Source organism: Kogia breviceps, chromosome 14 (assembly GCF_026419965.1).
Source record: "Kogia breviceps isolate mKogBre1 chromosome 14, mKogBre1 haplotype 1, whole genome shotgun sequence".
Lineage (NCBI taxonomy): Eukaryota > Metazoa > Chordata > Mammalia > Artiodactyla > Physeteridae > Kogia > Kogia breviceps.
Window position 1 is genome coordinate 49,844,310 of NC_081323.1, and position 26,731 is coordinate 49,871,040.

Here is a 26,731-nt window from a genome sequence, read left to right on the forward strand (position 1 = left end):
GGCTGGCAGCCCAGTATTTTAAACTGCTTCCTTGCCTGATCCACTCCTCTTTATGAGCATCCAGGAATAAAGTTATAGCTTCTTTTCCTGGAACAGGGGGTTGCAGCACCTCTGCCCCATCCCTGGAAATTCCCAGGGGCAGGGAGGTCTTGGCCCGACCCGAATTGGAGAGGCGAACCCTGGCGCCCCCTCTACCGGACCCAGACCCGCACCTCCCTCAAGGTAGATGTCAGCACCAGGGCCTTCTCTCAGGGAAGAGTTTCATCCTCGCTTGACCAGGGTCCCTTCCCTGCCTTCCTCTTTCTTCTGTTTCCCCTGCAAAATGAGCTGAATACTGACCTGGTGTGCGTAGAAGACACTAGGTAAAAGTGTCTGGAGCAGACTGACAGCAGCTATGACTCTGATGGGTTATAAGCGGGGCAGATGTGGCTGCAGCTGTCAGCACCTGGCACAGTCTGGGTGGTGTTAGACACTCAGCACCCATTACTTTCTCCTCCCCATGTGGCCTGATCCAGATGGACAGAGTGGTAAGAGGACTCTCAGAGCAGAACCTTGGCCCTCTGGGCCAGAGGTGGAAGGTGAGTGGGAGAGTCCTGGGCAGCTGTAATACCTGCTCTGCTTGTATCTGCTGTGTAACGTGGGGTAAGTGAGTGCCTTCTGAGCATCCAGCTGCCTTCCTCCTCATAAAACCAGACCACTTGAGCCCTCAGAGTGGTACAGGCAAGTCTCAGCATAACCGTGCCCAGGGCTCACTCTTTCCCCTCCCTCTACTTCTCCCTCTTTCTCAGGTGTCTGCACAGATATTTTCCTTTTTCTGGGGCAAATCCTCACCCAAATAAAGCTGGCCTTGGTGTCAGCTGCCTGCTCAGTGGAGGGGGCTTCTGGAGGCTTCCAGAGTTCCTCCTCCTGAGTAGAAGTCCATCCCCCAAGATACCGGCCCTCCCACAGGTTGTGCCCTTGCAGGGATCTCTAGACCAAGAGTGAAGACCAAGCCTTGGAGCATAAGAAACTTGGGGTGGGCAGGGGGAGAAGCTAGAGACCAGGTAAGTGTCCCTTAGACCCAGCCTGGGAATCTCAAGTCCCTTCTTATTGCTCTGGCAAGAAATAGCCTGTTTTCCCATCTGCAAAATGGAGCAAATAATCATGGCAAGGTAGATGAACTTTGATAGAAAGCAGTAATGATACCTGACATGTTTTGTGTGCACTCTGTATCAGGCAGCGTCTTAGTTGTACATTTGCAAAGGATTCCCTGCAATCACAGCTCATATTTGAAGAGGAGAGTTATTTGCTATGGTATTCCGAGAGGATTTCCTGACACACCCAGGTTTGGCCTGGGACTGGTTCTCCCAGATTGGCCCTTTCCCACTCTCTTGATCTTGAACTTGGCACCTCCTAGGTGGTGGAACCTCTGCTGGGTGCTGGGGATACTGAAAGGAAAGTCATTTCCCTGATAGGGCAGGGAGGCTTCTGGGAGGAATTAACATTTGAAACCAAATCTTAAAAGAGGAAAAGCAGATTGGGGAGAGCATTCCTGAGGATAATATAGCAGATGCAAAGACAAGGAAATGTGAACAGCAACTGTGTTGCTGGGATTTGATTCAGCAAGAGGTGAGGAATGAGGCTGGGGAGGGCGTAGGTCCTAAAGGGCTATGAGACTTTTAAGTTTATCTGAGGGCGATGGTGAGCCACTGACAATTCTAGAGGAGAGAATTGATGGCATCACTCTTGCCTTTTTGGTGCAGAATTTAGGAAGTGTGAGCCCAGAAGTGCTTGAGCAGCCAGATGAGGGAAATGGGGAGGCTGAATCCAAAATCTTGGCAAGACTTGGGAAGAGAGTATGAGGCCACCTTCCCAGGAGTCTTCCAGCCTCAATGTGCTGACTTGCCCCTGCCATATTCCACCATCAGTGTCTGCCGCAGTCTTGTCAAGGGCTCCACAGGACACGTGCTGCCTTACTCAACTTGCTCAGTGCTTTATTGAACCAAGACCCTACCAGATGACTCATCAGGGTCTTCAAGAAGCCCTGCCCATTTCCTGAGATTCAGAATCCAGAGGTGGCTGGCCTTGGTTTAGCTGTTTCCATGACATTTCCTTTTGAATATCTCCAAACCTTAAAGTGTAAAGATTTTGTCCACACAGATACATGTATACTCCTGCTGCAGGCTGTCATCCTCACTGAGACACTTTCAACTCAGCGGCTTGTGGACAAGACATTGTGCATCCATGGCCATCCATCCATCCACTCTTCCATTCGTCCATCTGTCCATCCATGACAAGACAGCAGCAAGTTCTGACATGGTCCAGGCCCCAGGGTTCACAGCAGTGAGGGCTGGGCTTCCAGTGGGCTCAGGATGGAGGCCTTAGCCCTCACCCAAGGGCCTCCGCAGATAATAACATCCCTTTCTGAGGCAACAGAAGCCAGGGCCAAGTGGGTTATGAAAGTTTGAGTCTTTAACCCCAACTGGACGGGGGAACCTAAACCTTAGCCTGTGACTATCCTGAGATGGGCAAAAAAAAAAAAAAAAAAAAAAAAAAAGGACAAATCAAGCATACAGATAACACTGAAACAGGAAAGAGTAAGAGCTCATGTCTATGCTGGAGGTGTTCATATGGAGGGACAGGAAAGAGGAAAAGAGAAAGGGGAACTTGGCACACACACTCAGGAGTGCTGTCAAGGGCCTGGGGCACAGTGCTGACTCCTCTAAGGCAGGGAAGAGTACAGCTGGGGCCCATCCTAGGGGGCTGTAGCTTTCTCTCAGCCTCATACATACAAACAAAGCCCCTAGAAAAAAGGGGGCTTTTCTGAATACAGGAAGACAAAGGGTTAACCCAAACAATACAGAAAAAAAAAAAAAGAAAAGGCTCCTGCTAGACACAAAATACTTCCTTTGAACTAGACTTAATCCAATTTCACTAAGTCAGCAGGCTGGGCTCTTCCAGGGGTGCCAGGGGTGGGGGCGTGGGTGTCACCAGGATATGCAGTATGACTGGAGTGAGAGAGGGGATCAGCACTGGGGCAGACAGACAGGACACCCTCACCGTCTTTCGCCCAGACAGCAGATCCTCAGCCCTGTAAGCCACTGGGCAGCTGACGCCCAGGCCGCACAAAGCAAGAAAGGCGGGTGGGACAGTTGCCAGCACTTCACTGGTCCTTCAGGCGGCTGCAGAGCTCCCGCCGGCTCCGCTCACCAGCCCAGCTGCGCGTCTTGAGGCGGAAGGTCTTCAGCTCATCCTTGAAGGCCTCATGGTTCATGGGCCGGTAGTCCTGAGGCTCACAAAAGGTCTAGGGCAGGATGGAATAGGTTGATCAATACGGGGAAATGGGCAACTTCGGGCGGGGGGGGGGGGGGGCCCAGTCCTCCCTACTTCTCCTAGGGCTACCGCCTGGCCAAGCCCTTTCCCTGTAGCCCAGCCCTCCCATGGAGGCTATGGCCACCCCCACCCATGGTACCGGGTGCTGTGGGAAGAACTCCTTGTAGCCGCCTTTGAGGATATACATCTCAGGATAGTAGAGGCTGGGGTAGTCATTGGAGGCTCTGTCCCGTTCCCGGATGAAACGGCACCTGGGACCAGCAGGGGTATGGGGTTCAGAGCTGGGCATGCAGTGGGGTGTACATCAAGGGACTTGGTCCCCGCGCCCACTCCTTTGAGGGCCTTGGGGAACCACAGAAGGCTTGAGTGGAGGAATGTCAGCCACAAGAACACTTTTAGATCAGTCTGGCTAACTGGGTACAGAAGAGGTTGGGGAGATAGAAGGAACGAAGCAAATCAAGGGGGTTCTGTGTCCAGAAGACAGTTGCTCAATCTCTGTCAGAGACATTTCTCCTGGGCTGAGAAAGGGGAGGCAGAAAGAAGTGGACAAAGTTCAAGAGGTAGATTCAGAAGGTCTAGACAAGGCTTGGTGAGGAGGAGGTGGAGAGAGGAAAGGATGACTGAACTCTGGAAGGGTCAGTGTCACTGAGGACTGGGACAGGGCCCTTGGACTTTAAGGAGACTGATGGAGAATTAGGTTTTGGGGAGGGGGACGGCAAGGGACAGAGGGTAGATGGGAGGCCTGTCGGGAAGGACAGTGAGAGGGAGACAGGAGGAGGGTGCCATGCACAGGGAAGTGGGGATGAGGTCTGCTCCAAGGTATCAGGTGAGACAATAGGTCTAGGCCCAGAAAGGGCCATGGCTGGGCTTGGGCCTCTTGGCCATTGGATGGCTCCAGCACCCACAATCCTGGGCGAGGAAGGTCAGAAGCAGCACTAGCTGGCTGGGCGGAGCTGGGACTCACATGCGGGGCCCCCGCTCAGATGAAAATTCACAGTGGAAAACGAGGATGACTCTCTTGTCCAGGCTACAGGGTGTGATGGGGCTCTGTAGCAGGAAGGTCTCAGCATCCCTTTCCAGAGGCAGGTTCACAGCAGTCTGCCAAAGGAGACAGAGGTCAGGCCACAGCCCTAGGCCTGGGCGGGAGACCCTGCCCTATGCGGTCCCCATCTTTTAGATGAGTGACCCCACCTCTTGAGGGACAGAATCCCATAAGAGGGTGCACCCACCCCCTACTGATTCATCCTCCGGGCAGAGGAAGGATAGGAAGGATAGAACTGGGTGAGTCTTCAGGGCCTCTCCTGTCACCCTGCCTCACCTTGATGTGCCCGCCTTCATACTCGTAGGGGTATCTGCAGTCCACAATCACAAACCTCTCCACGATGTTGCTGAACTTGCCTGTCAGCAGGGCCACCATCTGTAGGAGGCCACGGAGGTGGGTTCCAGCAGTTCAGGCTGGCAGGCAGGGGCTGACCCATGCGCGTAGCCTGACCCCAGGGGAGGTTAACAGGCAAACAGAAGTCCCAAATGCACCAGAAAATAGCTCATGCCTGCATACCGTTTCTGGTGAGATGTACTTGAGGTCTTGGTGCTTTCCATCCACAGTCTGTAGGAGGAAGGCCTGAAGGGAAGAGGAGAGAGAGGGGAGAGAGAAAGTGAGATTGGTAAGATGGAAAATATGGAGTTTTTTCCCAAGCCCAAAGGCCACACCTGCTTTGACCTTCAAATTCAGCTCTGGTTCCCATAGCAACCAAGAGGGGCCTCTAGGGTCTGATCCCCAGGGAACAATCTTCCAAGGGGAAATGAAGATGGGGAGAAGAGATGAACCCCCATGCCTCCTGCCCCCATGTTTTGCCAAGCAATCCCCAGGATGAGGCCCAAAGAAGCTCCAAGCAAGATGTTATGGTTTGGAAATGTTTTCCAAGGTTGAGACACCACTGATGCCCTGTACAGATTTGGGTAGAGTCAGGATATCAAGGAGAGTGAGACAGAGGAATCTAGATGAGAATAAAGGATAAGATGCAAAGGACAAAGGGAGGGGCCTCTGGGGAGAGAGGGAGTTGCTGAAGCAGCTGCTGGGCTCAGGGGCCACAGTCAGTAAGGGATTGAGCCTCCTGAGGAACCCCACTGCTAGTACCTTGGAGTAATCCCCGATCAGTTCTCGGTGGTCACTGTCCAGGATGTTCTCAATCTCGTCATGACACAAGGACTTTGAGCGGAGAACGCGGGCTTTCTGTGAGGCAGGTGGCAGCCAGGGTCAGGTGTGAGGCCGCGCCTCAGTGCCCCGTCTGGCTAGGACCCCCCTTCCCTGCACCCTGTCCTCTGCCACAAATCCGGCTGAGAAGGACCTGCAGGGTGGACTTGGAGGGTGGCAGCTCAGCCCTGCCAAGCCCAGTTCTGCCCTAGAAAGAGAGCACTCACGGGTTCCTCAGCCTCTCGCTGCTCCTCCTCTGGAGGGGTCACGCTCCTTCTCCGCTTGCTCTGTATGGGCAGGTCCCTGTCCTGGGGCCGCTCCAGCCTCTTGAGGATGGGCCGGATCACGCTGCAGGGCATGGACGGAGAGCGGAAGAGCCGCTGGCACTTGCTGTACATGATGAGGTCCTGGTAGAGGTGGCAATTCCGGGGTCAGAGTTTCCAGCCCCTACTCTCTACCCCAAATCCCACCTGGAGGGGAGGGCCCCACCCCTCCAAATTCTAAGGGGCCTCTCCAGAGGCTCACCTGCTCCTCTTCCTTTTCTGAGGTCTTGACCAGTGGGGCACTAATGAGGCTCTCCATGCCTGGGGGGACTACATCATCCTCCTAAGGCCAAATCAGCAAGGATATGGTTACATTCGCAAGCACAGGTCCAACCTCTAAGGCCCTGAGTCCTCCAGGACAGCCTTCCCAGTTCTCCCAGCAATCTCCAGGCCAGCAGCCCTCCCTGACCCTGCTCACACCTCACTCGCTTTGCCCGAGCACAGGGTAGCCCTCCAGAACTAGGAAGCTGCAGGGCCCCACTCGCTGCAGGGGCTTGCATAGAACTGTGAGAAGTGTGGCCACACAGGAGGACCAGGCTTCCCTCTGCCCTGCCCATCCGCCCTTCACTGCAGCACCAGCCACCTCCTCTTCTCTGATTGGCCAGAGGTCAGGCTGTGACTCAGTTACCTCCAATTCTTCTTCTGACATCGAAATGAGGTCATAGTCTTGCTGTAGGAGCTCAGAGCTCTCCCCTTTTCGGAGATCCCAGGGAGGGAGAGGTAGGGGGCCTGACAGAGCAAGGCTGTTCACCTTTAAGTCACTCTCCAGGATATCTACGAATCCATCATCTTCCTCGGCAGCACACTTGGTTGGGGTCAGGGAGAAGCAGCACCGAGCCAGGGGAGTCAGTTCCTCTACTTCCATCTTCCGCTCAGGGGTGAGACACTGTGTGGGTGACGAATAGACACAGACTACTCAGGGGTGGGGCCCTGAGGCAGTCCCCAGCCCAAACTTTCTGAGAAAAGTTTCCCAGTGCCTCAGGATCACCCTCAAGTCCCCCAGGCTGCCTTCACAGGCACCTGCCCTGCATGAGTCAGCTCTCCTGATATACCATCAGGTCGGGAGCCGAGCTTGGCCTCTGGGCAAAGGCTTCTCTGCGGCTGGCCCACTCTGCCAGGGCATGGGTGTGGCTGGGATGTGTGGGCTTCCCCGGCATCTTGAAGACAAATCCATCCTGCGGGCAATACAGGGAGTGTAGGGGGGTGCATGATCAAATACCAGAGAACCATCCCAGCAAGCCCCCTTCTCTCCCTGGAATGCTCCCACTCTGGCCTTCTGGAAGCGCACATTCTCTTTGTCCTCCCTAGAGCTGTGGGCAGCTCGGCCACATGCTTCACTCTTCCTCCAGGTGCCAGGCGCTTGGGAGTTGGTGATGTTCCGTAGCACAGGGCTGTGGCCCAGAAGCCTTCCCTAGAGAGCCAGGAGGGCAGCAGGTACAGAAGGCTGCATTCCTCTGGTGCCAGCCCAGGCCCTACCATCTCCCATCCCTCCTCCAACTCCCCCAGCTCCCCTGTCCACCTCCAAAGCCCCAGCTCCCACAGCCAGACCAGGGACACCCAACTGATTCAAGTCCACCTTCTGGGAACCAACCCCAGGTCCCTCCTGCCCCTCCACAATCCTGGCCAGCAAGCCCGAGCCTCCTGATGGGACTCAAGGACACTCACCGGCAAGGACTGGAAGCGTCGGATAGAAAACTGCTCACTGTAGAAGGAAACAGGGAGACCCCAGGGCTGAAGAGTTGGGCCGAGACAGAGAACATGCAGGGTGACCCTCCACCACAGAGCCCTGTGCACCCCTTCGGGAGGACCTGGGAAAGCACCCTCCCCGGGCCTACTCCACCCACACGGGGCAGGGGAGCCTGCGAGAGGAAGGCCCGAGCACTTACTTTCGAATAACTCGGCTGGCTGCCTGGATAGCCTGTTCAAATCTAGGAGACAGAAGGGTCCCATGCAACCCAGCTCCCCTCACAGCCATCACCCACCCCAGCATTAGGTTTTTAGTCCACAAGGGCCAGGGCCAGGGCTCAGGCCAGGGGAAAGAGGAGGAAGGATGCAGACTATCAGGGGGCCCAGGTGTAGGGGAAGGGGAGATGAGAGGCAGCCTGGGATTTTAAAGGCTGCCCTGAATGGAGGAGGCCTGGAGAATGGCAGTGACAGAGACAGCTGGGGTAGGTTGCAGGGTGGCTGAGAAGTTACCAAGGCAACAGTCTCACCAGCCTGCCCACAGGCCTTCCACCTGTATGCAAATCACCTCAGCAGGGCCATATGGCTGCCAGGAAAGGCATCCATCCATCCCATGATGACAGGCCTTGTCCTGACAATGTGGATGTCTCCAGGGCCTGGATGCCAGAAAGGCTGGGCTTCCCTCCCTTTTGTGGGACTGTCCTGGCTCCTCCAGGACAGGGGCCTGGTTCAGTCTGCTGTACCAGACCCCCTAGTGACAAATGTGCAGGGTCACAACCTCTCCTCCCTCCTGTGGAATTTTCCAGGACCCAGCCTCTGTCCTACCCCCTCCTTCTGCCTTAGAAGAGGCCAGCAGGCAAAGAATTCCAACAGATGTTCCTTCTGAGGCTAGCTATGTTACCAGAGACCACCTGCCAGGCAGAGCTTTTGTGTGTCTATGTACACACACACACACACACACACACACACACACACACACACACACACACTCACTTCTTTCTGTGTAACCGTCAAAGCAGGTGCAGTGGTGGGGGGGGGGAACTGAGGGCTAAAGTGTCAGGGGGATGCCCCTGCCCCGAGTAGGGGAGTGGCTGTGCCCAGCCAACCTGGCATCAGGATGACCAATTTAATTGGCTTAGTTTTCAATCTGCACCTGGGCCCTGGGGGTAAAGCAGGGACAGTCCTGTGTTACCATCAAAACCCAACCTGCAGTCCCCACACCACCACCCAATGCTCTCCCCATTTCCTGTTCATGAACAAACCTGCAGCCCAGCCCAGTCTGATCAAAGGCAATGGGAGGAAAGACAGCCACTGCCCTAAACCCAAAGCCATAGTTCCTTAGCCCAGGCCAGGGATGCCCAGCTGTTCCCAGTAATGCCTGACAGCTGCTCTCCCTGCTGGGGTATGATCAGCTGGATGGGAACAGCTGTGCTCTGGAAGGTACTACTCATGCCTCACAACCAAGAAACAGGGAACTGTGCTGAGCAGAGCCCACCAACTTCTCTACTCCCCCTCACAAAAGGCCTGGTCCAGGGGTTGGCCAGAGGGTCAAATGTCACTGAAACCTGAGGTTACTGATAGGATGGCCAAGGGCCAAACCAGCTTGCAGCAACTGTTTTGTTTGGCCTAAAGTAAATTTAAAACTTTGAATTAGTTGGACCATATTTTCCTACCACCACAGTGCTGAACCCACTCTAGGCTGCTCCCATGAGAGCAGACCCTTCCCTGAGACAGGGAGCAGAATTCCAGGATGTGGGAAGGTCAATAGTGCCCCCATTGGGGATCCAGAGAGGTCTGTCTGCTCTCCCAGGCTTCCCAGTGAGTTTAGGGTAGAACTGAGATTCCCCAGGGCAGGTTCCCCCTCCTTGGTAGTGCGGTCCCTCTTCTCTACTCACGTCTGATCCACCACCTGGGGGTCCATAGGGCTGGGAGAGTCCATGCACAGACCTGGGGACAGAGTGCATTGGTTTGAAAGTGGTGGCATTTCCTGCACACTTTCCCCCACCATGTCCCAACCCTATTCAGAAAAGGGAAAATAACCTGTTGTTACTTTAGGTCTTGACACATTAAAAAATGAAACAAAACCCACCCATGGACCCCAAGGGCTGACACACTGCCAAATCACACAGGGCTCCACTCCCTGTTTACTATGGAAACTCCTCCCTGTAGGCTTTAAACCAGAACTCTGCTAAGCATTTTTCTAGAACTGGTTTAAAATAATCTGTTCTAGAAGAGATAATGGCTTTTTAAAGGAAAAAGTTAAAGCTGAAGGCAAGTGAATGTTATAAAATAACAGACTTTCAGCCCTAATGCCTCCCAGGTGGGGCTGTGGTTCAGGACCCTGGCGCCTGGTTTTAAATAGGTAAGATCTCATCTCCGCAGAGGACCCCACCCAACACCCACCTGGCCCAGCCAGTCTGTGCGGGGCGTGGTAAGCCCCACCAGAATTGGGCAGAGGGAGGCTGCTGGGCCCACCAGGTGGTGGTAAGGATGTTAGTCTGATCAGTAGGGAAGTGGGGAGGCTCAGGCAGCCCCCCAAACTCCCCTGGCACCCCTGGGCCTCACCTGCATCAGAAGATTCAGAGGACTCAGACGACAGGGAGGATTCAGACGCCCGACGGGACAGGGATAGGCATGTGAGCAGGCTGCCTACCTGACTCTTTGGGGTCTCGCTGGGAAGGGAGCAGGGACCCAGGGAAGGAGAAAGGTAAATGTGGGGCTCAAGGGCTGGCCGGCCCATGTTCCCACCAGCCACCCACCTCTGAAGGGCCCATCCAGCCTCTGCACTGTCCCAGGGAGGTGATAGCATCAAGGGCCTACCCTCTTCTCAGGCCTTCTACAGAGACTCTAAGTGTCTTCTCTTTGTTGAATGATTTAACGTTCTCCTGGGTGCAGGGGAAGGTGAACCCAGAGCAAGAGCAAGGAGGTAGGCTGGAGGGGGTGGGCTGGGATCATCCTGGGGGATTGTGGGGCAGCAGACAGCCCTGGAGCGCCTTCCCCTAAACTCTTCAGGCCCCTACCCATCCACAAGACTTCCTGGAGGAATGGCCAAGACTTTGGTCTTTACTGCTCCAAGGACAACCCCAGCTGGAGCTGCAGGCTTGCTCGGGGAGCAGGACCAGAGTTTAACCCCTTAACCCCAGGAAAGAACTGGGGGTGGAGGGAACAGGGCCACCCTCAAGTTCCCCCTCCAGACTCAGAATCCCCTGCCTGGGGCAAAATGGAGATTTGGGCTGAGATTAGGAAGGCAGCATGGTGGAGGTGGGGAAGAGGGTCTCCAGAGGCTTGTGTGGGCCAAGAACAAGTCATCTGGAGGGTGTGAACAGCACAGCCCTAGTCCTGGGCCCCTGAAGCAGTCTCTGTCCCGGATGCCTCCCCATTTGGCACCCAGGCAGGGCTCCCAAGAGGCCCAGGACTAAACCCTAATGCGGGCCTCTCACCCCACACCCAGCATCCTTGGGGCGCCCTACCTGCCGAGCCCGGCGAGGTCGTGCATGGTCTGGGTGAGGGTGGTGACCGGCGAGGAAGCGGCGGCGCGGTTCGGAGACCCCAGGAGGCCATGAGCCCCCAGCCGGAGGCCCGAGAGGTGGCCGGGACGCTGGGCGCCACCGCGCACGTCGGCCGGACTGAGAGTCGAGGCTGCCGCGGGCTCCGGCTGGGGCAGCTCCATCTCGGTGGGGCGGGAGGGCTGGGCGAAGGGCGACCCACAGACGCCGGGCACACCTGGCCGGGACGAGGTGGGGAGCCGGCCCGGGGTGGAGGGGGGAGGGAGGGAGGAAGAGCAACGGGACCAGAGCGAGGGAGGAGAGGGAAGCGGGGAGGGTGGGGAAGGGAGGAGGGACGCGGGGACCGTCAGCCACCAGCCCGGGAAGCCTCTGGCAGAAGCTGCCACCTCCACCTCCTTATATATTCGAAAAATAACAGCGGCCGCGCCGCCGGACGCCACCAATGGGGGTGCGGGTTAGAAGAGAGGCGGGACCGAGGGAGGAGCCCGTGTGGTGGAAGGCGCGGAGGCTGGACCAGCCGGGCCTCTCCCAGTTCCAGGCTTTGGGTGGGGTGGAGGAATTAGGGTTTCTCTTACGCCCCTTGCTCTCCCTCCCAGCTACGGTTCGAGGAGCCTGGCTCCCCAAATTCCGCTTCTCAGTATGTGGTTTGGAGCTACACACCCCCGAGCGAAGAGGGTGTGTAGAGGGCCTCCAGCGAAGAGGACCTCAGAGGATGCAACAACCCCCCAGGGTAGCCTCAGAAGGACCCCCGCCGTTTAACATCACTCACAAGCACCGGTTGGCATCTTGAGAACCTCGATTCCCGGAGTCTGCAGAATACAGCTGTGCTGTGCGCTCTGTTTTCGCCATTCCACTTTACAGACGGGGACAATGAGGCGTAGAGAAGTTCATTAACTCGTTCAAGGTCACATGGTTGTGCAGATGGTGGAGTTGAGATTCACCCCAGGCGCCTCTACTCCCGCAGCTTCCCTGACCCTGCGACTGGCAGCTCAGAGCGGCCCCAAAGCGTAATTCCCACGGGGAGCTTCCAGTGCGGGAGGTGGACCCCCGGTGGGGGCTGACACGTAACTGATGGGTGCTTCCGTAGCCTCTGATTAGATGTGATGCCAAGGGATCCAGTTTTCTCCCGCAGCTCCAGAGGAGGCTCTAATGGTTGGTCTAGCCATGAGTTTTGGCCGTGAGGGCCAAAGAGGGTGTCAGCAACCTCAGAACCCAGTTATGGAATTATCTCATACCCACTGACGGTTTGGCTAATGTGGTGCCAACGTTTAATTGGTGTTTCTTTGATCAGGGAGGCTGAATTTGTCACTAGTTTTAACTGATCATCTTCTAATTATCTGATCACCTCCTAGGGAGCCATCTTTCCTGGACCGTGGTGGGAAGGCTGAACCCAAAAGCGAGTGGGTGGTAAGCTACTCTTGCACCCCATCTCCCCCGGGGAGAGGTGCCCTCCGGCTTGTTGGGTCGCAGCTCAGGAATGCTGGAGCTGCTGCCTTGAGTCCCTTCCCCTACAGCCCCAATCCCTCAGGCCAAGGAGCAGTGGGTGGGGGTGGCAGAAGGGAGGGCCTGGCGGTAGGGGGTTGGGTGGGCCAGGAGACATGTGGAGGAAGGGAATAGAAAGACCCCAGTCCCATCTGAGAGGGGTGAGGAGGGTGGGGACGTGACAAAAGTATGTCTCCCACCCCACCCAAATCTTCAGGGCCCCTCCCCAGAGGCAGTCACTACTATAATTTGTTACATATTCTTCTGGAGTCAGTCTAAACAGTCCTAGCTAATAGAAACAAAATAGGAGGCACAAATACAAGCCACATATGTAATTTAAAATTTTCTAGTAACCGCATTTTAAAAAGTAAAAAAAGGACACCCCCAGTGGCGCAGTGGTTAAGAATCCGCCTGCCAAGGCAGGGGACACGGGTTTGAGCCCTGATCTGGGAAGATCTCACATGCCACGGAGCAACTAAGCCCACGTGCCACAACTACTGAGCCCGTGTGTCACAACTACTGAAGCTCGCTTGCCTAGAGCCTGTGCTCCGCAACAAGAGAAGCCACTGCAATTCGTCCACACACTGCAACAAAGAGTAGCCCCCACTTGCCGCAACTAGAGAAAGGCTGAGCACAGCAATGAAGACCCAACACAGCCAAAAATAAATAAATAAAGGAAGGGTGTTTAAAAAACAAAAAAAAAAGGAAAAAGAAACTTTAATATTTTATATAACCTATTTAAAAGTTATCATTTCAACATGTTATCAATATAAAAATTGTTAATGAGATGTTTCACATACTTTTTTTTTTTGTACCAAGCCTTCAAAGTCCAATGTGCATTTTATACACACAACACATCTCAATTTAGACTTGCCAGAATGTTTTTGTTTTTTGCGGTACGCAGGCCTCTCACTGTTGTGGCCTCTCCCATAGCGGAGCACAGACTCCGGATGCGCAGGCTTAGTGGCCATGGCTCACGGGCCCAGCCGCTCCGCGGCATGTGGGATCCTCCCAGACCGGAACACGGAGCCGTGTCCCCTGCATCGGCAGGCGGACTCTCAACCACTGTGCCACCAGGGAAGCCTGCCAGAATGTTTTATACCTTGCTTTCATTTACTTGATATATTTACTCAATTCCCTAATGCTGAACATTTATTTAAATGATGCAACAGATATGCATAGAATGAATTCCTAAAGAGAAACTGCTGGACGGAATGGGCTTTATTTATCAAAATCTCCTTTTCCCTTTCCTGAATCTCATTTTCTCAATCTGAGTTATTGAAGAACAGGGACCAAGTCATTTACCTCTCCTCCCGTCTCCCAGAACCTTGAATAGGCCCAAGCCCAAGGTTGGTCTCTAACCCCAATATCCTACTTCTAGAGATTTCTCTTAAGAAGGTGATAAAAGTACACAGAGATGTATGATCATAATAACAATGAAAAATGGAGAGCAAGCTGAGTGTCCTTCAATAGGGAACTAGCCAACAAAGGTGGTTCCTCTATACTGTGCAATACCTGAAGCATTTAAAGAGAACATGTATTGGGAGGTTAGGGATGCCTGGCACCTGGTAAGCCCAATAATAATTGCTGATTATTGAATGATTACCTATTGGGCCTTTGGAAAATTATCTTTTGGAGAAAGGGTTCCTAGAGTAAAAGAATTTTGAAAGTCACTGATGTAGATATTTATTGACATGAGAAGATCTTTACAATACGGGCTAAAAAATATTTTGCAAAGCGTGGTCCCATTAAAAATAATATGCACAGGGGACTTCCTGGTGGTCCAGTGGCTAAGACTCCGTGCTCCCAGTGCAGGGGGCCTGGGTTCGAGCCCTGGTCAGGGAACTAGATCCCACATGCCATAACTAAGAGGTCTCATGCCGCAGCTAAAGATTCCACATGCCACAACTAAAAGACCCCCGTGCTGCAACTAAGACCGGCGCAGCCAAATAAATAAATAAATAAATTTTCTTTTTATTTAAAAAAAAATGCACAGATAAGTACCCTACAAGGGTATTCTCTGAGTGATGGAATTAATGGTGATTAAATGGTTTTATCCTAAAACTTTTCTGTATTTGAAAATATCTTCCAAAGAACATAATTTGGAATAATATTATAATATTATAATAATAACATAATTATAATTTTTAGATTAATTAAAAGAACATGATCTCCATCTGGCAGTTCTTCAAACATTTAAACATAGAGTTACCATGTGACCCAGCAATTCCACTCGTAGGTATATACCCAAGAGAAATGTAAACATATGTCCTTGCAAATAAATGTTTATAGCAGTTATTTATGATTGCCAAAAGGTAGATACAACCCAAATGTCCACCAACTGACAAATGGATAAGCAAAATGTCATATATCTGTACAACAGAATATTATTCAGCCATAAAAAAGAATAAAGTACTGATAAATGCTATGTCATGGATTAATCTTGAAACATGAAGCTAAGTGAAAGAAGCCAGTCATAAAAGACACATATATATATTCCATTCATATGTAACATTCAGAACAGGGAAATCTATAGACAGACAGTAAATTAGTGGCTGTTTAGGGCCAGCCAGGGAAGGGGCAGAGAGTGGATAAGGAGATGATAGCTAAAGGTTATGGGATTTCTTTATAAAGTGATGAAAATGTGCCATCTTTCCAATTCTCCACCTTAGGAAAGTCCACAGTCCACCTTCCCTTCTCTTGGCCTAGGCTGTCCAAAGCTGCCCATGAAGCCTATACCCATTCCACTTACATCATCACTATTCTTTGTGCCTCTCAGCAAACTTTCCATTTTCCTTTTCATTTTATTATTATTTTCTTTAAATTTTCGGCTGCACTGCACAGCATATGGGATCTTAGCTACCTGACCATGGATTGAACCCACGCCCCTTGAAGTGGAAGTGCAGTCTTAACCACTGGACCACCAGGGAAGTCCTCCTTTTCATTTTAAAGAGCCTGTAGTACTTGCTATTGAAGAAAACTTGGAAAATTCAGCAAAGTAGAAAAAAAAAAGCTCATCCATAGTCATTTCACCCAAACAACCATTGATTATAAGTCAAGATGAGTGGGGAGGCAGGAGGACATACACGCATATGGATGAAACCTCCAAAACTGTAGACTTGGTTTCCTAAGGGTTTGTGGGAAGGAGTCCTCAGCCAGGTGGTCCTACATTTACTTCTGCACAGGGACCTCACACCCATTATGGGCCAAGCATTGATCTGGCTCCTAAAGGAAAAAATCTCCCAAGTTTTCTTCCGGAGCTTGTGATTGGAAGGATATTTTTTATGTCTTGAGGTGGGGGAAGGGGGAGAAGCTCTCTCTAAGTAAGACACAAAATCCAGAAGCAATAGAGGAAAAAACTGACAGACCTGTCTACTTAAAGATTAAAAACTGGGCTTTCCTGGTGGTGCAGTGGTTGGGAGTCCGCCTGCCGATGCAGGGGACACAGGTTCGTGCCCTGGTCCGGGAGGATCCCACACGCCGCGGAGCGGCTGGTCTCATGAGCCATGGCCGCTGGGCCTGCGCGTCCAGAACCTGTGCTCCGCAACGGGAGAGGCCACAACAGTGAGAGACCCGCCTAGTACACACACAAAAGAAAGATTAAAAACTTCTTATATCTGAGATTCCCTAGGCTAAGTAAAAGGACAGTGGCAGACTGGGAGAAAATATTTGCAATATATTTAAAGATTTTAAGTCCAGAGCATATGAAGGATTCCTAAAAGTGAACAAAAGAGAAACAAGGGCAAAAGATATGACTAGAAAATTCTCAGGCTTCAAATGGCCAATACACATATGAAAAGAGAAATACACACTAAAACAGCAGTGAGTTATACTTTCTTCCCTTGGCTTCCAGCACAGCATATGAGCTTGAATTTCCTCCTACTGCTTCAGCTGCTCCTCCGCGTTTCTTGTTAGTTCTTTCTTGAGCCCTTAACCTTGGAGAACCCCGGCACTGTCTTTGGTGCTATTTTCTTCCTCGTCTACACCCATTTTCTTGAAGCCTCATCCAGCCCCAGATCCTCAGCCTGTCCCTCTGGGTCACAGCCTTCCTCTCTGCCTACTCCTCAGGCTACTTTAAGATTAAAAAAAAAAAAACACTGCAATTCATTCATTGTTTTAAGAATTTGTCATGTTTATGTGTTTGGTGGAGGACGAGGTTTCAGGGATTTGTATGTATGTATGCTTATGTACATACATGACATTATTTCTGTATGTGCAAACACAAACATTTATGGCTAAATGAATGGAACAGCACAGAAAGTGACACACCGAGATGTTATCAGTGTTTATGAATTGTGGGATCATCATCAACCAGATTTAAAACTATTAGTGTTGGGCTTCCCTGGTGGTGCAGTGGTTGAGAATCTGCCTGCCAATGCAGGGGATGCGGGTTCGTGCCCCAGGCTCCGCAACAAGAGAGGCCGCGATAGTGAGATGCCCGCGCACCGCGATGAAGAGTGGCTCCCGCTTGCCACAACTGGAGAAAGCCCTCACACAGAAACGAAGACCCAACACAGCCAAAAATAAAGAAATAAATAAATTATTAAAAAAAAAAACTATAGTGTTGCTTATAAAAATAACCTAAATGTGTAACAATAGGCCTCATCGATTAGTGTTCAACCATAATTGGAACAATATGCAACTATTAAAGTTTGTTGGCAGTACTTTATCAGTAAGGCAATATTTTCATCACTTGATGCCAGGTAAAACAGCAGGATACGCCAATACACAGTCTATATCATCTGATGCCAGTTTTATGCGATAAATTTTTAAAAAGAAAACTGCATGCGCCTAGAGAAAAGACTGGAAGTAAATGTATCAAAATGTGACCTGCGCATCTCTCCAGGTGTTGTGGTGAAAGGTGCTTTTTAGTTTCCTGAATTTTTCAGTTTCCGCAAAAAACGTGGGTTATTTTTACCTTAATAAAATAAAAAAGACAAAACGTAGTTGCTATTCTCTTTAAGCAACAAATCGCTGCCCACCCGGCGCAGTGGCCGGGCACAGCGCCCCAGCCCGCACCGTTGCCGGCGGGTCACCAGACGCCCGAGCGAGGGCCGTTCAAGCAGGCCGAAGCGCCCCCGCGCGGTCGGTCCGGGGCGGGGAGGAGGGTGGGCACGGAGGGCTGGAGGCGGTGCCGGGCGTCCCCGAGCTTCCCGCGAGATCGCTCTGCCCGCTCCGCCCTGCTCGCCGCGCTCACGGCTCCCCGCGCCGCGGCACTTCCTGCCTTCCGCTCCCGCGCCTCCCGCCCTCGCCCGTCCCCGCCGCCTGCCGCCCGCAGCCCGGCGCCGCGCCCGCGGCGCCCCCGAAGGTGCCCCCGGCCCGGCCGGGTCGCCGCCCCGCCCGCCGCCCCGCGAGCCGCTTTGTCTCGGGCGGGGCGAGCAGGAGAGGCCGCCAGGTGCCCCCCGCCGCGGGCCCGGGCCCCCCGCCCCGGGGCGGCGGCGGTGGCGCCGGGCCCCGGGGCGGGGGGCGCGCCGGGATGGGCCCCAAGCGGCGGCAGCTGACGTTCCGGGAGAAGTCGCGGATCATCCAGGAGGTGGAGGAGAACCCGGACCTGCGCAAGGGCGAGATCGCGCGGCGCTTCAACATCCCGCCGTCCACGCTGAGCACCATCCTGAAGAACAAGCGCGCCATCCTGGCGTCGGAGCGCAAGTACGGTGTAGCCTCCACCTGCCGCAAGACCAACAAGCTGTCTCCTTACGACAAGCTCGAGGGGCTGCTTATCGCCTGGTTCCAGCAGATCCGCGCCGCTGGCCTGCCGGTCAAGGGCATCATCCTCAAGGAGAAGGCTCTGCGTATAGCCGAGGAGCTGGGCATGGACGATTTCACTGCCTCCAATGGCTGGCTGGACCGCTTCCGCCGGCGCCACGGTGTGGTGTCCTGCAGCGGCGTGGCGCGCGCCCGGTCGCGCAGCGCTGCCCCCCGGCCCCCAGCGGCGCCCGCCAGCCCGCCCACGGTGCCCTCGGAGGGCAGCGGTGGGGGTACCACAGGCTGGCGCGCTCGGGAGGAGCAGCCGCCGTCGGTGGCCGAGGGCTACGCCTCCCAGGATGTGTTCAGTGCCACTGAGACCAGTCTGTGGTACGACTTCCTGCCCGACCAGGCCGCGGGGCTGTGTGGCAGTGATGGGCGGGCACGGAAGGCCACCCAGCGCCTGAGTGTCCTGCTGTGCGCCAATGCCGATGGCAGTGAGAAGCTTCCCCCACTTGTAGCCGGCAAGTCCGCTAAGCCCCGTGCAGGCCAAGCCGGCCTGCCCTGCGACTACACCGCCAACTCTAAGGGTGGTGTCACCACCCAGGCCCTGGCCAAGTACTTGAAGGCCCTGGACACCCGCATGGCTGCAGAATCTCGGCGAGTCCTGCTGCTGGCTGGCCGCCTGGCTGCCCAGTCCCTGGATACCTCGGGCCTGAGGCATGTGCAGCTGGCCTTCTTCCCGCCAGGCACCGTGCAGCCGCTGGAGCGTGGAGTGGTCCAACAGGTGAAGGGCCACTACCGCCAGGCTATGCTGCTCAAGGCCATGGCAGCACTAGAGGGCCAGGATCGCTCAGGCCTGCAGCTAGGCCTCATGGAGGCCCTGCACTTCGTTGCTGCAGCCTGGCAGGCTGTGGAACCTTCGGACATAGCCACCTGCTTTCGTGAGGCTGGCTTTGGGGGTGGCCCTAATGCTACCATCACTACTGCCCTCAAGAGCGAGGAGGAGGAAGAGGAGGAGGAGGAGGAAGAGGAGGAGGAAGAGGAAGAGGAGGGTGAAGGGGAGGAGGAGGAGGAGGAAGATGGCGAGGAAGAGGAGGAAGCAGGGGAAGGAGAGGAACTGGGGGAAGAAGAGGAGGTAGAAGAGGAGGGTGATGTTGATGACAGTGAGGAAGAGGAAGAGGAGGAGGAGGAGAGCTCCTCTGAGGGCTTGGAGGCTGAGGACTGGGCCCAGGGAGTAGTGGAGGCTGGTGGCAGCTTCGGGGGTTATGGTGCCCAGGAGGAGGTCCAGTGCCCTACCCTCCACTTTCTGGAAGGTGAGGAGGACTCTGAGTCAGACAGTGAGGAAGAAGAGGAAGATGATGAGGAGGAGGACGAAGATGACGAAGATGATGATGAGGATGGTGATGAGGTGCCTGTACCCAGCTTTGGGGAGGCCATGGCTTACTTTGCTATGGTCAAGAGGTACCTCACCTCCTTCCCCATTGATGACCGTGTGCAAAGCCACATCCTCCACTTGGAACACGACTTGGTCCATGTGACCAGGAAGAACCATGCCAGGCAGGCAGGAGTTCGGGGTCTTGGACATCAAAGCTGAGCCACTGGGCCTAGCCATGCCCCCAACCCGGATGTGGCAGCACCAGCCCAGGGCAGAGGACTCTCTGGGCAGCTGTTGTGGATGGAGCCAGAGTGGGGAGCCCCAGATCCTTTAGTGATGTTCTCCTCGTCTTGTGACAGGCCCAGTCACCTCGGTAGGGCCTGGGGCTGGTGTCAGCCTCACTGCCTGCTTATTGCCTCTTTCTCAGAATCCTCTTTCCTCCCTATTTGCCCCTGGGCTTGGGGGACCAGGTGGGGAGGGTGGGGAGCTGTCCGGTGCTACCACACCGTGCCATCAGTGGACTAGGCCACAGTAGCAGCCAGGGATGGACCCTGGAAGCTCGTGGCCAGAGAGTGCCTCTCCCCTCTGCCATCCACACCAGGTCTTTGGTGGGGGGGACCCCAAAGCCATTCTGGGAAGGGCTCCAGAGAAAAGTCCAGCCTAGGATGCCACAAGGCTGGCAGCCCCGCATCCCTGCCCCGAGGCCGCCTTGAGAAGCACAGTGTAACCCCAGGCTCCTGGGCCTGCCTCTGCCTGCTTCCGCACTTCCCCAACCCCTTCCTCTGGCCCAGTCCACGTTACTTTGGCCCTTGGTTTTCTTTCCAGATTGGAGGTTCTCAAGAGGCCCTCCAGAGGAGTGGTAATGGGCACTTCCCTTGTGGGCAGCTGCAGGCCCCATGCCTCTCCTCCCTCTCTGGCAGGGCCCTGTCCTGGGCAGGGGTCCTGGGGCTGGGCCCAGAGTCCAGCCATCCAGCTGCTCCTTTCCCAGTCTGAATTCAATAAATCTGTCCACCCCCCTTTTGTGGGAGTGGACATTTTAACAGCCAAGGGTGCATCCTTCATGGTCTGGGCTTGCGTCTGTCTTGGGGACACTTTCTTTCCCGGTTCCCTTTGGTCCTTGCTCTGGTGGGACAAATGTTGAGAGTGGCTACAGCCCAGGCCCTGACCAGGGTGAGGGGCAACATGTATATGTAAGTGTTGCCTAGGCTTGGGTGGGAGGGATCTTCAATGCACCTGCTTGGGGGTGGGTTTGAGCAAGCTGGGCCTTGCACTGCTTTGGGGTTAAAACTTTTGGGTCAGTTGGCTGGGACAGGAGGGAGGGAGCCAACAGTCTCTGGAAAGCCAAATGAAACTATAGGCACCTGGGAACTATGCTTATCAAGGACCATTAAAGAAGATCCCTGCAGGAGAGGGGTCGGAGGGCAGAAAGAAAGGAGTGTTGATTGACATTTCCAATCCTGGTGGCTATCCTTGGGAACAGTGTCAGGATGGAGGTGAAATTGCTGGGGACACATTGCACCCCCAAGAGGTTAGCCACTCCCTGTGTGGTACCCTCTAGAGCCCCCCCCCATCCAAAGGTGAGGACAGGCCCTCTGCTGATCCTACCCAACCTTTCTCTTCAGGGCCAGCTCACCCCTCCTAGTCCCTTTGTCATTGAGGCCCTCAGGCCCCAGTGGTTCCAGTGAGGGGAGGGCCTGAGCTTGAGCAGGCCAGCAGCTCTGGGCCCCAAACCGGTTTTCCCACCTCTACTGAGGCTGGCACATCACCCCTGTGTTCCCTGCCCCCACCTCCTCACAGTTCCTCCTCTCTCCACCCTAGAATGTGGGGGCGGGTGTGTGTGTGTGTTGCAGGCAGTTATCCAAGTCATCTTTTTAAACAGGAAGATGGAATGACTTTCCTTTCCGTACCTCTGACTCTCAGGGATTCCCTCCAGGCCTTGAAGGCTTCAGAACTAAGTGAAAGCAAAAAAGCAGTTGGGATTCCCAGCCCCCACCCTGGCCCCCATCCAGTCCCCATCTGAGCCCCGGAGGATGAGACAAGGAAGCCCAGCCTACCCACTGGCCTGCTCTGGAGTAAATATGTGGGAGCAGTAGCCTTCTCCCCAGGTGCCCTTGGCCAATCCAAGGTCCTCACCTCAAATACCAACAAGGCAAATACTTCCCATTTGTCTCCTGCCAACAAGAACACCTCTTTTGCTGGAACTGAGATCATCTCATTAATAATAACACCAACTGACATTAATAGAGCTCTTGCTGTGTGCCAGGCTCTATGCTAAGTACTTGAGATGCTCACAAAGCCCCTATGAAGTAGGTAAAACCATGAGAAAACACAGAACAGAAAGGTTCAGTAATGTGCCCAAAGCCAAACCACTAGTCTGTGGCAGAAGCAAGCTGTCTCTGCAGACTGACTCTAGAAGTGCCCCTTTACTGAGGAATTCCTAACCCTAACCATATTCCTAAAGGAATTGGTTACTGACTCAGTTTCTTTTTTTTTTTTTTAACTTCTTTATTTATGGCTGCGTTGGGTCTTCGTTTCTGTGCGAGGGTTTTCTCTAGTTGCGGTGAGCGGGGGCCACTCACTGTCGTGGCCTCTCTCGTTATGGAGCACAAGCTCCAGACGCGCAGGCTCAGTAGTTGTGGCTCATGGGCTTGGCTGCTCCGCGGCATGTGGGATCTTCCCAGATCAGAGCTCGAACCCGTGTCCCCTACCTTGGCAGGCAGATTCTCAATCACTGCACCATCAGGGAAGCCCCTGACTCAGTTTCTAATCCATGGAAGAATAGCTCTTGGAAATGAGGGATGTGGAAGTGTCTACAGGAGCTCTTGAAGCTCCTGTACCTATTAACTAACTCCTGTTCACCCAGTCCCCAAATACAGGTCTTCTGTAAATATCATTCCCATTCTCCCTATTACTCCTTAGGGACGGTAGGTGAGAACCATTTCACGAAGGAGGAAATAGTGTTAAGGACTATAAATGACCTGCCCAAGACACTGGCCTTGAGCTCTGGTGCTCTCCCTGGGAGTCTGGGTTACATACAAAATGCCTCACTGGGACACTACTTCGGGGGTGGGGGGCAGTGGTGTGGGGATGGCCCTATGAGCACAGAGCTTTGAGGAGGGACCTAGCAAGGAGGCACTGTCACCCAGCCTACCACACAGTCCAGATGTGAAGCAGCTGGTGATTAACAATGGACCCCCAGATAAAGCTGACAAACACTGGGATGCTGCCTTCACTTGGAACTGATTGCTAAAGGACCCTGGAGGAATTTCCTTGTCCTGAGGATACTGATGCAGGGGTTCTGGAGGCCTGGTTGGCTTTGGCAGTTCCCAAAGCGGGCCAATGTCTGGTGAGCAGTTGGCAGAGGTGATTTCTTCTTGGGAGGTTGACAAGACAAACCGCCTTTTCAAAGCTGGGGCCTGAGAGGAGGTAGCGGGAGGGGGGAAACTACAACTCCCAGAAGACCTTGCTCCCCGGCGAGTCGAGTATGGTTGCCATGGTTTCAGAAAACAATATGGCCGCTTCCAGCTGGGAAGTGAGTCTTTGGGTTAGAGAGGCAGAGGAGGATCAGGGCGGCTCCAGTGGCGATAGAGGAAGCTCTTGAGGGGTCGTGAGGTTGGGCCTGGACGCTGCACAGCTGGAAAGGCCTGACCTTTCTGAGGGCGCCAATGGCGGGCAGCGTGGACGAGGAAGCGCTGCACCAACTGTACCTGTGGGTAGACAACATCCCTCTGTCCCGGCCCAAGCGAAATCTCTCCCGGGACTTCAGTGACGGAGGTGTGAGCTCCAGCGTGTGTGTGTGTGTGTGTGTGTGTGTGTGTGTGTCCGCGTGCGAGCCTGGGTGTGTTCTGTATGCCCTTGTGTGTCTACGCGTTCTGTCCTGTATGTACGGGTGTACGGGGTGTGTGTGCACACGTCTCTTGTGCCTGTGTGCTTGTGGCAGCGGAGGTGGGGGTGGGTTGGTGGGAGGGGTGTCTGACTATCTCCTAGGACTTCAATTGTAGAAGTGTGCATCTTGGGTATGTGGGCATGTGTGTGTCCATATTATGTATACATGTTCTATCCTTTATGCATGTGGGGGGTGTGTGTGTGTCTGAGTCTGAGTCTGTGACTCCCTCCTGAGACTTTAATGACTAAGATGCGTTCTGTGTGTGTATTTGTACATCTTTGTGTGTGTGTATGCCTATTCCTGTATTCTATATATCTGTCTCGTGGAAGTCTGAGTATGTGTTTGGTCATATGTGTGTTGACATGTTCTGTCCTGTATGTATGAGTGGGCATGTTGTGTGCATATGTTTCTTTGTGATTATGTAGGTGTGTGTCGAAGACTGTCTCCTGGGATTTTAATAACAGAAGTATGCATCTCTCTGTGTGTATATTGGTGCATATGTGACACTTTGTGCTTCTGTGTGTGTGTGTGTTGGTGACTCTTAGAACTCCAGTGATAGAAGTATGTGTCTGTGTATGTGTTTCTGCATCTGTATCATTTTGTGTGTGTATTTAGGTCAATTCCTAGGGTGAGGCCCCCAGCCTCCTGAAGGATTCTCTTTGAGACTCATAGAGGACCAGAGACCTTATAGTTTTTTTTTTTTTTTTTTTTTTTTTTTTTTTTTTAGACCTTAGTTTTTATATACCCCGAGTTAATGGCAAAGGAATGCAGCTCCTCTGGGGTGTGCTGGAATTTTTGTCTCTGGCTGATCACTCATCTTGCTTTCTTACCTCACCTCCATATCATCCTTACCCCTTTCCACATCTCCACCTCTCCACTTGGCCCCACCACTCTGCAAACCCTGATTCTCCCATCCCACACATTCCTTCTCCCTCCCCCTTCTTCCTTACCCATCTCTACAACATCCATGTCTGCTCCCACCCCCTCTCCCTCAGTCCTGGTCGCAGAGGTCATCAAGTTTTATTTCCCCAAGATGGTGGAGATGCACAATTATGTTCCTGCTAACTCTCTCCAGCAGAAGCTGAGCAACTGGGGTCACCTGAACAGGTAGCAGAATACCTGGGCACACTAGTGGGATCTCCAGCCCCTATCCTGGGATCCCAGGAAGGGCTGCCCAGCCCCTCCACCTCCTGTGGTCTCCACAGTCCAGGATGGTGGCTGGCTGGGAAGGGACAATGCAGACAGAATCTGTCTGGTAACAAAATCAAGGGGCTCTTCTTTTGGGGAGGTGACAAGGACCCTCAAGACATATAAACACTGGGCTCAGGTTGGGTGCCCTTCCATTCCCCCAGGGCTGTGCACTGAAGGGCTGCAACTGCTGCACCCCTTTCTATCCCCCAACCCTTCACTTCATCCCCCCCCAGGAGCCAGTCCGCCATCCCTGTGTCTGCCCCCCAGGAAGGTGCTGAACAAGTTGAGCTTCTCTGTACCAGAGGACATGATGCGCAAGATTGCACAGTGTGCCCCAGGCGTGGTGGAGCTGGTGCTCATTCCACTGAGGCAGTGCCTGGAGGAGCAGCAGAGGCGCAGGAAGCAGGGCACCAGCTCCTTACAGGTGCCACCCCACTCCAGTTTCTTGCACTGCTCTGGGGGAGTTTACCAGGCAGCAGAACGCTGTGCCTCAGCAATAAGTGTAGGAGAAGGGTGCCTGGCTAAAGGGAGACTGGCGGGGGGAGGGTGCTCTTTGGGGGTGGGCAGCCTGAGCTCACAGCAGACCCCCGGGGTTCTTTCAGGAGCTGGCTCCCCAGGATGGCACTGACTACATGGATGTGGGTAAAGTGGCCTTTACTTTTCTTCCCTCCCAGGAGGAGCTTTCCTCCTGTCCTTCCTTCCTCTGCGGGAAGGGGTGGGGGTGTGGGGAGGTGGAAAACAGGGCTCCATCAGGATTACGCCTACACTTGCCTTGTCTCAGGTTTGTCACAGAAGGCCCGAGGGGAAGGTGCTCCAGACCCCCAGGGAGGGGGGCAGCTCAGGTAAGGAAACTGGGAGCTCCTGACCTCACCAAGCCTGGTAATCTCCCTATGCACATGGCTAGGAGGTGAGGATGAGGGTTGCACCTGGAAAGGTAGGGAAGTCAGGGATGGGTGGGGGAGGGTGTGGGGGAGAGAAGGCCTGGTTGAGGGACACTGGAAGGGTAAGGGTAGGGCCCAAGATCCAAGCCTGGGCTAAGCTGCTTCTCACGCCAGGGTGGGCCGGCTGCCTGTGCCCCGGCCTCTGGGGTATAGCCAGACGCTACAGGGCGACCGAAGCTTCGTCCTCCAGATTGCTGAAAAGGAGCAGGAGCTGTTGGCCTCGCAAGAGACTGTGCAGGTCAGGGCGCACTGGGAAGGCGCTGGGGGATTGGGGACTGGAAAGACTGGGGCGGGGGCAGCAGGCCGCAGGGCTTGACCTCTGTGGGGCTCCTCCCAGCTCCTGCAGATGAAGGTGAGACGCTTGGAGCACCTGCTCCAGCTCAAGAACGTGCGCATCGAAGACCTCTCCCGGCGGCTCCAGCAGGCGGAGCGTAAGCAGCGGTGAGCCGGCTGCTCCAATGAGCCTCTTGGGACAAGAGAGCCTCCCTTCTCTTGGGGTGTGAGTGAGCATGGTGGGCGGTGGGACAGGAACCCTCCAAGCTGAGCCCCGTGACTGAGCCACCTCCTTCAACTCCATCTGGGTCAGAAGAATGGACTGCTTTCCAGAACGTAGAAGCCACATGCAGAGACCTGGCATGCAACCCAAAGCAGTGCCTGACACCAGAGGGGGTTCTGCCTTGGTGCTCCCTGTGCTGGGCCTTGGGGTGGCTGTCCCCCAGCTCGGTCTGCACCCCTAGAACCCAGTCCCCGCCCAGCTCTGATGACAGCAGCATCTCCATCCAGGCTAGTCCTCTGTATCCTGGGCCAAAGGGGAAGCTGCCCCAGACAGCTGAGGGGCTTCCTTGCCCCTCCTGGGAACTCACCTGGGACCCAACTGGAGGCTGGAAAGTGCAACAGCTGAAGAGAAAGGGGTGAGGAGTGAGCTCAGCCAGGAGTGGGGAAGACATGGGCTGTGCCTGTTCCAATTGCCCTCCCCTCACACGGGGTATGTTAAGAATGTCTGGGTTGCCCCCATTAAAGGTATGCTCTCCTTCCTGTGCCTGCCTTCTGTTCTCTGAGGGCAGTGATTTCCTGTCCCCCTTGTGCTACCCCCCACCCCTTAAGTGAAAGAGCCTTGTGGGCCCAGAGTGGGTCTCAACTCGTGGGTAGC

At 54.2% G+C, this 26,731-nt stretch overlaps 3 protein-coding genes across 5 annotated transcripts; 2 read left to right on the top strand and 1 right to left on the bottom strand.

Moving 5' to 3' along the window:
• Positions 1–1,949: 1,949 nt before the first annotated feature.
• On the bottom strand, positions 1,950–11,482 carry CDC25B (cell division cycle 25B). 2 transcript variants are annotated; one of them, XM_059038897.2, is made up of 16 exons: positions 10,983–11,345; positions 10,078–10,184; positions 9,408–9,459; positions 7,716–7,757; positions 7,495–7,531; positions 7,118–7,240; positions 6,882–7,004; positions 6,581–6,715; positions 6,032–6,112; positions 5,734–5,913; positions 5,450–5,545; positions 4,871–4,933; positions 4,631–4,729; positions 4,277–4,410; positions 3,452–3,563; positions 3,061–3,283 (listed from the first exon to the last, which is right to left on the bottom strand). In XM_059038897.2, exons 1-16 carry the CDS (start codon positions 11,180–11,182, stop codon positions 3,143–3,145), a joined length of 1,725 nt encoding a protein of 574 aa, XP_058894880.1. In that variant the 5' UTR covers positions 11,183–11,345; the 3' UTR covers positions 3,061–3,142. The 2 variants fall into 2 exon arrangements, with proteins under 2 accessions (XP_058894883.1, XP_058894880.1); XM_059038900.2 differs by lacking the exon at positions 10,078–10,184 and having other exon boundaries at positions 1,950–3,283; positions 10,983–11,482.
• A 6,456-nt stretch (positions 11,483–17,938) lies between these two features.
• On the top strand, positions 17,939–20,610 carry CENPB (centromere protein B). Its single transcript, XM_059037911.2, has one exon. The coding sequence runs from the start codon at positions 17,977–17,979 to the stop codon at positions 19,780–19,782; it is 1,806 nt and encodes a 601-aa protein (XP_058893894.1). The 5' UTR covers positions 17,939–17,976; the 3' UTR covers positions 19,783–20,610.
• A 2,378-nt stretch (positions 20,611–22,988) lies between these two features.
• SPEF1 (sperm flagellar 1) lies at positions 22,989–26,618 on the top strand. 2 transcript variants are annotated; one of them, XM_059036624.2, is made up of 7 exons: positions 22,989–23,337; positions 24,445–24,556; positions 24,908–25,064; positions 25,243–25,282; positions 25,422–25,482; positions 25,696–25,819; positions 25,919–26,618. In XM_059036624.2, the coding sequence occupies exons 1-7, from the start codon at positions 23,229–23,231 to the stop codon at positions 26,024–26,026; spliced, it is 711 nt and encodes a 236-aa protein (XP_058892607.1). In that variant the 5' UTR covers positions 22,989–23,228; the 3' UTR covers positions 26,027–26,618. The 2 variants fall into 2 exon arrangements, with proteins under 2 accessions (XP_058892607.1, XP_066867991.1); XM_067011890.1 differs by lacking the exon at positions 24,445–24,556 and having other exon boundaries at positions 24,874–25,064; positions 25,919–26,151.
• The last annotated feature ends 113 nt before the right edge of the window (positions 26,619–26,731 follow it).

Excerpts from the sequence above, each read along its gene's own strand:
- CDC25B (XM_059038897.2), bottom strand. The coding sequence starts at position 11,182 with ATGGAGCTGCCCCAGCCGGAGCCCGCGGCAGCCTCGACTCTCAGTCCG. Across the intron at positions 7,005-7,117 it reads CTAGGGAGGACAAAGAGAAT|GATGGATTTGTCTTCAAGAT; the intron begins GTGCGCTTCCAG and ends TATTGCCCGCAG. Across the intron at positions 5,546-5,733 it reads AGCGAGAGGCTGAGGAACCC|AAAGCCCGCGTTCTCCGCTC; the intron begins GTGAGTGCTCTC and ends CCTGCCTCACAG.
- CENPB (XM_059037911.2), top strand. The coding sequence starts at position 17,977 with ATGGGCCCCAAGCGGCGGCAGCTGACGTTCCGGGAGAAGTCGCGGATC.
- SPEF1 (XM_059036624.2), top strand. The coding sequence starts at position 23,229 with ATGGCGGGCAGCGTGGACGAGGAAGCGCTGCACCAACTGTACCTGTGG. Across the intron at positions 25,065-25,242 it reads AGGGCACCAGCTCCTTACAG|GAGCTGGCTCCCCAGGATGG; the intron begins GTGCCACCCCAC and ends GGGTTCTTTCAG. Across the intron at positions 25,820-25,918 it reads CCTCGCAAGAGACTGTGCAG|CTCCTGCAGATGAAGGTGAG; the intron begins GTCAGGGCGCAC and ends GGCTCCTCCCAG.